Raw genomic sequence first — 10,714 nt, 5'->3', positions numbered from 1 at the left:
CCTCTTCCTTTCTTCTTCCCGCCCCCCCCCCCATCCCCACATCAGTCTGAAGAAGGGTCTCGACCCGAAACGTCACCTATTCCTTCGCTCCATAGATGCTGCCTCACCCACTGAGTTTCTCCAGCATTTTTGTCCACCTTTGATTTTTCCAGCATCTGCAGTTCTTCCCTGAGACAGCGCTGATATTTTCATTGTTCAATCCATGATTGCCCCTGGGCTGTCGTGGTTCAAAATCAGTCACATCTTGTTATACAGAGAGCAGTTAGAGGCAGTTTTCCTTTCCTGAAGGATATTAGTGAATGAGATGGATTTTTCTGGCATCTGTTACACGTCCCAACTTCCTTTTTTCCCCCAAATTTCACATTTTTTAAACTATTTGCATCTTACATTCTTCAGATGGTGTGGTAGTGATTCAGGCCCCTGTCTCTGGTTACTAATGCAGTAATGTGACCACTGAACTATTATTCTGTGTTGCTTCATGCAGCAAAAATACTTTCCGGTCTTGGGTGTGGGTGTGTTTAGAATTTCAGAGAAACAGCACGGAAACTGGCCCTTCGGCCCACCGAGTCCGTGCTAACCAGTGATCACCCCGTACACTAGCACAACCCTACGCGCCAGGGACAATTTACAATTTTACCCAAGACAATTAACTTACAGACCAGTACTTCTTTGGAGTGCGGGAGGAAACCGGAGCACCCGGAGGAAACACACGCAGGTCACGGGGAGAACGTGCAAACTCTGTACAGACAGCATCTGTGGTCAGGATGGGACCCGGGTCTCTGGTACTGTGAGGCAGCAACTCTACCCGCTGCACCACCATGCCACCCACATTTGGTTGCGTGTGTTTGTGTGGGTCTAGTTGTGTATGAAAAGGAGAGAAGACGATAAGACTTTATCACCTTCTGTGACAGTGCGCTGTGGAGGATGTTTATGTTGATTTTTATGTAGTTGTTGGGTATGACTGTATGGCAAATCAAATTCCTTGTATCTCTGTATGTGCATGCGTGTTTGTGTGGGATGCTGTGTATATGTGTGTGTTTATATGTGTATGTATGTGTGTGTGTTTGTGTGGGATCCTGTGTATGTGTGCGTGCTTGTGTGTGTATGTGTGCGTTTTTTTGTATGTGTGTGCGCGTGTTTGTGTATGTGCATGATTGTGTGTGTGTGTATGTGCGTGCGTGTTTGTGTGGGATGCTGTTTTTGTGTGCGTGTTTGTGTGTGTATGTGCGTGCGTGTTTGTGTGGGATGCCGTGTATGTGCGTGTTTGTGTATGTGTGTGTATATGTGTGCGTGTTTGTGTGTGTGTGTGTATATGTGTGCGTGTGTGTATGTGTGCGTGTTTGTGTGTGCGTGTGTATATGTGTGTGTGTATATATGTGTGCGTGTTTGTGTGTGTGTATATGTGTATATACGTGTGCGTGTGTGTGCGCGTGTTTGTGTGTGTATATATGTGTGCGTGTTTGTGTGTGCGTGTGTGTGTATATGTGTGTGTGTATATATGTGTGCGTGTTTGTGTGTGCGTATATGTGTGTGTGTGCATGTGTGTTTGTGTGTGCGTGTTTGTGTGTGTATATGTGTGTGTGTGTATATATGTGTGCGTGTTTGTGTGTGCGTGTTTGTGTGTGTGTGTGTATATATGTGTGCGTGTTTGTGTGTGTGTGTATATGTGTGTGTGTGTATATATATGTGTGCGTGTGTGTGTGTGTGTGTGTGATTCCCCACAACCCTGGATAGTGAGCATTGCTGAGTTTAGAATCTGCAGGACTGCACACAAAGGAATGCTGTTGTGTATTGGGAGATACAAGAGCCTAACAGAAACAGACATCTACATTACTTCAGTACTTGAAGGGTCCCGGCCACAAACGTCACCTATTCCTTTTCTCCACAGACGCTGCCTGACTCGCTGAGATACTCCAGCACGTTGTGTCTTTTTATGTAAACCAGCATCTGCACTTTGTATGTATCTGGTGTAAACGTCCATCTGCACCAACTCTCTCGTTCCACCCCCACGAGCAAGGCTACACATCGGGGAGCTAGAAGACTGAGCCAGGAATCAGGTCCATAAATAAATTGTTTAATTTCTTTCTTAAAAAAATTAAATCTATGTACATTTAATTCCAGTAGGACATTGTTTGTACCCAACAGAATCTGGGCCAGATTTGATAAATAATGCAACATTGGATGTATATAGAGGATGGTTGATGGAGGCTGGTTGTGTGGTCTGGGCAGGCAGACTATCACTGCCTGCCATGTTTAACTCTGGGCTCCACAATAACCACACCAGGGCACAGTAAAGAGACGAGAGTTTGCGGAGAGTACACGGAGGGACATTATATAATAATACAAATATACAATCGCTTTGTTGCAAACAGAACAAACGCAAGTGGCTATATAACGCTCCAATATGAAGCTGTTCCTCGCTCCAGGGAAATGAAGCATGCGCTGAATGTAGAGCTCTCGCTGACCAGCCCCCCCGTCTCACTGCCCATTGGGGGCAGGCAGGTGACCCACAGGGCATGGAGGTACAAGACTGTCCCACCCTTCCCTCCCCACCCTGTCTCCTGGTCCCTGTGGCATGAACGTTGTGCAAATGCCATCCCACCTCAACCGTCAACTTCAGTAGACGTGGTGGGCAAATGGGTGCGGCGGGTAGTGCCACCTCCACACACAGACACTAGAACAGGGGCAGGCCCTAATACACACAATGATCCAGCAAAGACCAACTCTGAGCTGTCTGCACGTGATCCATAACCACGTGCCTATCTACAAGCCCCTTAAACACCACTGTCATATCTTCACATCCGGCACCACGTTCCAGGCACCCAGCAGTAAAACTTGCCCCGCACATCCCCTTTAAAGCTCTGCCCTCTTAGTCTTTGCCATGCCCCCCCCCCCCCCATGGGAGGAAGGTTCAGAGTGTCTACCGTATCTGTGGCTGCCATGTGACAGGACTGTAGGCAGAGAGGGAGGGAGGGGGAGTGGCTGTAGTGTGTGAGCTGGTGTCCATGACTGTCCGCTGGTCAGTGGTTGACCACTCCTGGTGCAGCCAGTGCGGGATGTCAATCCAGGAACTTGTGTATGTCGTTGTGCAGCATGACGTGGGGGCTGGACACCTCGTTGTCTAGTGGGCAGCGGCGCTGGCATCTGCATGACTGGATCATCATCATGTCCTTGCTGAAGCTCTCCCCGTCGTCACACCGGAATCGCACTGGGACGGTGCGGGTCTGCTGCGGCGTGCAGCAGCGCCCATCCACGCACGAGCCGCAGTGCTTGGTGCGGTAGCGCTTCACACTCGTGCAGCCGGCGTAGCTGAAATGCGTCGCTGTGTCCGATCTCCGCGTGCGCAGGCACTTCTTCCCTTTCTGTGACAGAGCAGAGAGACAGAGGACAGTGAGTCAACAGGTCGGAACCTCACGGCACAGTCTAGTCTATTGTCACCTGTACCCAGGTACAGTGAAAAGCTTTTGTTGCGTGCTAACCAGTCAGCATGATTACAATCGAGCCATTCACAGTGTACAGATACATGATAAGGGCATAACGTTTAGTGCAAGGTAAAGCCAGCAAAGTCCAATCAAGGATAGTCCGAGAGCCAGTTAAGTTTAGTTTAGAGATACAGCACAGAAACAGACCCTCTGGCCCTCAGGGACCACACCAAACAGTGATCACCCTTTACACTAACACTATCCTACACACACTAACACTATCCTACACACACTAACACTATCCTACACAAACTAGGGACAATGGACAATTTTTACCGAGGCCAATTAACCTACAAACCTGTACGTCTGCAAAAGGATATAGATAAGCTAGGTGAGTGGGCAACAACTTGGCAGATGAAATTTAATACTAATAAATGTGAAGTCATTCACTTTGGGAAAAAAAATGATAGGGCAAGTTATTTTCTAAATGAGGAGGAGCTGCGTTGTAATGCAACGCAAAGGGATCTAGGGGTATTAGTACATGAATCACTAAAAGTTAGTATGCAGGTGCAGCAAGCAATCAGGAAGGCCAATGGAGTTTTGGCCTTTATTGCTAGGGGGATTGAGTATAAAAACACGGAGGTCTTGCTGCAGCTGTACACAGTATTAGTGAGACCACATTTGGAATACTGTGTACAGTTCTGGGGTCCATACTTAAGAAAGGATGTACTAGCCCTGGAGGCAGTGCAGCGAAGGTTTACAAGATTAATTCCTGCAATGAGGGGATTGACATATGAGGAAAGGTTAAGTAGGCTGGAACTCTACTCTTTGGAGTTTAGAAGAATGAGAGGCGATCTCATTGAAACATATAAGATCGTGAGGGGCCTTGATCGGGTGGATGCACCGAGGATGTTCCCAATGATCGGGGAAACTAGAACTAGGGGACATAGTCGCAGAATAAGGGGGGGCTCTTTTAAAACTGAGATGAGGAAGAACTTCTTCACCCAGAGGGTGGTTAATTTATGGAATTCACTGCCCCAGGGAGCAGTGGAAGCAGAAACTTTAAATATATTTAAGACTAAAATAGATGGTTTTTTAGCTGCCAAGGGGATAAGGGGCTACGGGGAGAGGGCAGGGATATGGACCTAGGTATGGTTAGTATAGTAAGACCTGAGTGATCTCCTGGACAAGTGTCGATCGCCTGGATTGGGGTCGGAGAGGAATTTCCCGGATTTTTTTCCCGAATTGGACCTGGGTTTTTATCCGTTTTTTTGCCTCCCCCAGGAGATCGCGAGGTTCTTGGGGTGGAGAGGGGTGATAGCGGTATAAAGGGGAGGGTAGTGTCTTGTGTTCTGTGTCTTGTGTCTACTGTTTGTGGGTAAGTGTGTCTGTTTAGTGTTCAGCCATGAGCGAATGGCGGTGCGGGCTCGACGGACCTGGTGGTCTACTCTCGCACCTACTTTCTATGTTTCTATGTTTCTATGTCTTTGGAGTGTAGGAGGAAACCGGAGCACCCGGTGAAAACCCACGCGGTCACGGGGAGAACATACAAACTCCACAGACAGCACCCGAAGTCAGGATCGAATCTGGGTCTCTGGTGCTGTAAGGCAGCAGCTCTATCACTGCGCCACCGTGCCACTTTTATACTAGACTTTGGTGGGGCCGCACTTAGAGCATTGTGTAGGAAGGAACTGCAGACGCTGGTTTACACTGAAGATATACACAAAATGCTGGAGAAACTCAGCGGGTCAGTCACCTCCTACCCCTGGTCCATGAACCCCAGATGACCCCCAGGCCACCATATGCATGCACCCATGGGCACTAGCTACGCCTGCCTCTGCATCATTTCGCAGGGACCAAACAAGGGTCTCGACCCAAAACGTCACCTATTCCTTTACTCCAGGGATGCTGCCTGACCTGCCGAGTTATTCCAGCACTCTGGGTCTATCTTGGAATATTGTGTGTAGGAAGGATCTGTAGATGCTGGTTTAAACCGAAGATAGACACAAAACGCTGGAGTAACTCAGCGGGACAGGCAGCATCTGTGGAGAGAACATTATGCTGTTTGGGTCACCATGCCACAGGGAGGGTGTCGTTAAGGTGTAAGGGTGTCGTGCAGTGAAGATTTACAAGATATAGCCACAACCCGAGGGCCTGAGCTACGGGGAGAGGTTGAGTAGGCTGGGTCTCTATTCCCTGGAGTGCAGGAGGATGAGGGGTGATCTTATAGTGTATAACATCATGAGCATAAACACACCAGTCTTTTACCCAAACTAGGGAATCAAGAACCAGGGGACATGGGTTTAAGGTAAGAGGATAAAGGCTTAATAGGATGAATAATACAATAATAAACCTAAACCTGATATAAGCTCGATCACAAAGTGCTGCTGTAACTCAGCGGGTCACCCAACAGATAACCTTTTGTGTTGGGACTGAGTCTGAAGACAGGCCCCAACCCAAAACGTCACCTATCCATGTTCTCCACAGATGCTGCCTGACCCGCTGAGTTACTCCAGCACTCTGTTCTCCATGTATTCTTGGTCCCATTGACCTGCATTTGACCCTCATCCCTCTAAACCTTTCCTGTCCACACACCTGTCTAAATATATTTTAAATTAGACACAACAATGGTGAAATACAGCAGAACAGGCCCTTCAGCCCATCGACCCATGCTGACCATCAACCAGCCACCTACACTGATCCCATCTCCCTCTCCCCACAGCCCCAACAACTCTCCCGAGATTCCACCCCCCCCCCCCCCTCACCCACACACAATGGGGTAATTTACAGCCATTAGCCTCCCCCCCCCCCCCACCGCATGTCCTTGGGGTGTGGGGGAAACCCACGCGGTCACAGGGTGAACGTGCAGACAGCACCAGAGGTCGGGATCGAACCCAGGCCCCTGGAGCTGTGAGGCGGCAGCTCTACCCGCTGCACCACTATGCTGCTCATCTCTAGATGTGGGATGAAACCGGAGCACCCGGGGGAAGTCCACGCGGTCACGGGGAGAACGTGCAAACTCCACATGCACACACAGAGCGGCGGCGCTTGTGTTAGCGCTGAGAGGCGCTGCCGGGGAAGGGAGAGGTGGGGCTCACCTTGAGGTGGGGAAGTGAGGGCTGGTCGCAGGGCCTGATGTCGCAGATCCTGGACTCCTTGCGCAGTTTGCAGCTGGGGTTGTCGTTGGTGACTCTGGTGGCGATGCCGATCCCGCACGACCTCGAACACGGGGACCATTCCGTCGTCTGAACAAAGCACTTGGCTTTCCACACTGCAACCAGAGCAAGGAGCAAACTCACACAAACCGTCCATGTGTAACATAGAATCAAACAGAAACAGGCCCTTTCGGCCCAACACGTCCGTGCTAACCAAACAAAATCACCGTACAATATCATGAGAGGAATAGCTCGGATAAACACCCAGAGTAAGAGAATCACGAACTAGAGGACATAGGTTTAGGGTGAGGGGGCATAGATTATTAGCACCATGAGGGGCTTTTATACATGGAACGAGCTGCCAGAGGAGGTAGTTGAGGCAGGGACTTTCAAAAACATTTGGACAGGTACATGGATAGGACAGGTTTAGAAGGATATGGGCCAAACACAGGCAGGTGGGACTAGCGTAGATGGGGCATGTTGGTCGGGGTGGGCAAGTTGGGCCGATGGGCCTGTTTCCTTGTGTGACTCTGAATCATCCCATACATGAATCCGAGTGACAGAGTGACACAGCATGATGAGCCGAATGGTCTGTAACTTACCAGGCAGGTTCTTGACCCTCTTCTTGAGCAGATGGAGGAGCTGGTTGGTGTAGGGAGAGAGGTGGTGCCGTTCTTTGCCCCCGTCACAAGTCCACTCCTCACAGCAGTGGCCTGGTACTTTGATCAGCCTGGGGTTGGGGCAGCCCAGGTCGGGCAGTGAGAGCTCCTGGGAGCAGAGGGGCAGGCAGCCCACCGCCCCATCCATACACGTGCACTGGTGCTTGCAATTGGGCTGGAAGATCTCTCCGTTCTGGTAAATACGACTGTTGTACTCGCATGGTCGTCCTTCCAACTTGGCTGCAAGCACAAGGTGTCAAACATGTTAGGCTCAGGTTTATTATAGGAGCAGAATTAGGCCATTTGGCCCATCAAGTCTACTCCGCCATTCAAGCATAGCTGGTCTATCTATCTCTCCCACCTAACCCCATTCTCCTGCCTTCTCAACATAACCCCTGACACCTGTACTAATCAATGTATGGTGTATCTGTACACTGTGGACGGCTCGATTGTAATCATGTATTGTCTTCCCGCTGACTGGTTAGCATGCAAGGAAGGCTTTTCACTGTACATAAACTAAACTGAAATGAAAAGCTTCTAGCTTCTTAGTTTAGTTTAGAGATTCAGCGTGGAAACAGGCCCTTCAGCCCACTGAGTCCACGCCGACCAGCGATCACCTGCACACTAGGGGCAATTTACAGAAGCCAATTAACCTACAAACCTGCAGGTCTTTGAGATGTGGGAGGCAACCCGGAGAAAACCCATGGGGAGAAGGTGCAAACTCAACACATATTCTATGTCGCTCTCCAGGGAGATGCTAATTGCATTTCGTTGTCTCTGTACTGTACACTGACAATGACAATTAAAGTTGAATCTGAATCTGAATCTGAATCTGAATCTGACACAGACAGCACCCATAGTCAGGATCAAACCCTGGCTCTGGCGCTGCGAGGCAGCAACTCTACCGCTGCCCCATACTTGCTGGCCCTCAGAGTTCCTCCGGCACTTTGTGTTTTGTTTAGTTTCCAGCCGGTATGGAGAGGAAAGGGATACAGGGCCTGAGATGCAGGGGGAGGTTCGGCAGACTAGGAGTCTATTCACTGGGGTGAGTGTAGGAGGATGAGGAGTCTCTGGCCCAGAGTAGGGGAATCGAGAACCAGAGGACATGGGTTTAAGGTGAGAGGGTGGGGGATTTAACAGCAACTTGAGGGGCAACTTTTCCTCAGTATGGGTGTATGGAACCAGCTGCCAGAGAAGGTAGTTGAGGCTGGGACTATCGCAACGTTTAAAAGACACTTGGACAGGTACATGGATAGGACAGGTTTGGAGGGATAGAGGCCAAACGCGGGCAGGTGGGACTAGTGTAGCTGGGGCGTGTTGGCCGGCGTGGGCAAGTTGGGCTGATGGACTGTTAGACTGACTCCATGTGCAGTTTCCCGAGCTCCCGGCTAGTGCAGTTTTACTCAAATTCACTCTCAAAGCCACTGAATCACATTCCACATTGCTGAAGTCACGCTTTTGGCGGCCAATCGCTGCGCCAGAGGCGAGGACACATCGCCATACATGGTTTTAAAAATAAAAACTTTTTGGAGAAGGTTCCTCCCATGTCTTTGCCCCCTCCCCACCAATACTCCCACCCCCACCACGCTTACCTCTGCAGATGCCTTGTTGGGCGCTGTGACTCGCTCCGTAGTTGCACTCCAGGCCGCGGCTGTGGTCGCAAGGCAAGCGGGTGCTGCAGTCGTCGTTCAGCTGCCGGGGACACACGCGGCAACAGCCGCAGCCGTCCAACACCGGCCTCACCCCGGCGGCGCAGCGCGGCTCCTCCCGGGGGCAGCGGCACTCGGGCCCGCAGCTCGTAGCCTGCAAACCGGCAACACAGCGGCCGTCAGCCCGGGGTCGACGTGGCAACCTAACCCGCTCTCCCCCAGCACCCAACACACTCCCCCGCACCCACTCGCCACTCTCCCCAGCACCCAAATCTCATAAGGTCATACGTGATAGGAGCAGAATTAGGCCATTCGGCCCATCAAGTCTACTCCAGCATTCAATCATGGCTGATCTATCTCTCCCCCCTAACCCCATTCTGCTGCCTTCTCCCCATAACCCCTGACACCCGTACTAATCAAGAATCTATCTATCTCTGCCTTAAATATATCCAATGACTTGTGGCCTCCACAGCCGTCTGTGGCAAAGATTCCTACAGATTCACCACCCGCTGACTAAAGACCTCTCTCTCCAGCAACCTACTGTCTGAAGAAGGGTCTCAACCCGAAACGTCGCCCATTCCTTCTCTCCAGAGATGCTGCCTGTCCCGCTGAGTTACTGCAGCATGTTGTGTCTATCTTCGGTGTAAACCGGCATCTGTAGTTCCTTCCTACACTTTCCCTGGCACCCAACATCTGCACAACAAACCGCAGAGTCTGATCAAGGGCTAACTCTGTTCCTCCCTCCAGCGATGCTGGCCCGAACTGCTAAGTGTCTGCAGCGTTTAAAGAGACCATTCGGCCCCCTTTTGCCCTGCTGGCTCTTTGAGACTCCCCCCCATGAGCAACCAGGCTGCGAGCCTTCACGGTGACGTTGGTAAATCCCTGGCTCGGTGGGGTGAGAGCACGGAAACAGGCCCTTCGGCCCATCTTGTCCACGCCGACCAAGATGGGACATACTAGTCCCATGCGCCTGCATTTGGCCCATACCCCTCGAACCCCTTCCTATCCATATATCTGTCCATATGTCTTTTACAAGTCATAACAGCATCCACTCCCATAGCTTCCTCTTAACGCTCTCCCCTCCAGCCTGTGCCCTCTAGTTTTAGCATCCTCCAAGCTGGGGAGACGGCTGTATCCAAGTCCCCCTCTCACTTCCAGCCTAGTGTATTTTGAATAACTGTGGACTTACCTCGGCGAGGGAGAGTGCGAGGACGAGTAGTGCTGATATGAGCTTCATCTCGGGTTGAAGGCGTTAATTCCTCGGGCGAGCAGCGGCGGCGAGTCTGTCTGTCTGCCTGTCTGTGCCTCTGTGTGTGTGAGTGTGCGAGTGTCTCCTGGCTTCACTCCTGTGCCGCTGCTTTCCCCGGCTGTCTAAGGCAGTGACTACATCGGTGCCTTTTATAAGCCCTCTGGGTCTCTCCGCTGACAGACCCTCCCCCCCCCCACCCCCCTTCCCCTCCCCTCCCCAAACCTCCGTCTGAGGGCACCTCACCAAGAATGTCAGGAATGTCTCCGGCGCGTTTTTCCATCGACACCGCCCCAGTTGCAAAAGCAGAGGAAAATAATCTAAGGCTGCAGCTCGCTGTGTGTCCACAACACACTCACTCACACACTCTAACGGGACCGCCGACTAACGCTGCCTGCCAGCAAACAGCATGCCTTGGACGTTACATAATAAAATATTTACAATCCATCTCGTATTCACTACGGAGAGAGCGCTGATCTGCACCCCCCCCCCCCCCCCCCCCCCGCCAGCCCGCATCCGTTTTTAACAATTTCCACATTATTTGCTCTCAACCTGAGAACATTATTCCCATATTTGGTAGTGT

The 10,714-nt window shown here is 51.0% G+C and overlaps 1 protein-coding gene across 1 annotated transcript; it reads right to left on the bottom strand.

The window, feature by feature from the left end:
* Positions 1 to 2,053: 2,053 nt before the first annotated feature.
* On the bottom strand, positions 2,054 to 10,279 carry ccn1 (cellular communication network factor 1). The gene is made up of 5 exons (XM_033029098.1): positions 10,075 to 10,279; positions 8,829 to 9,039; positions 7,180 to 7,476; positions 6,521 to 6,693; positions 2,054 to 3,362 (listed from the first exon to the last, which is right to left on the bottom strand). The coding sequence occupies exons 1-5, from the start codon at positions 10,120 to 10,122 to the stop codon at positions 3,060 to 3,062; spliced, it is 1,032 nt and encodes a 343-aa protein (XP_032884989.1). The 5' UTR covers positions 10,123 to 10,279; the 3' UTR covers positions 2,054 to 3,059.
* Between the last annotated feature and the right edge of the window lie 435 nt (positions 10,280 to 10,714).

The sequence above is a fragment of the Amblyraja radiata genome, chromosome 10, assembly GCF_010909765.2.
Source record: "Amblyraja radiata isolate CabotCenter1 chromosome 10, sAmbRad1.1.pri, whole genome shotgun sequence".
Classification (NCBI taxonomy): Eukaryota; Metazoa; Chordata; class Chondrichthyes; order Rajiformes; family Rajidae; genus Amblyraja; species Amblyraja radiata.
This window is presented reverse-complemented; position numbering and strand designations above follow the sequence as displayed.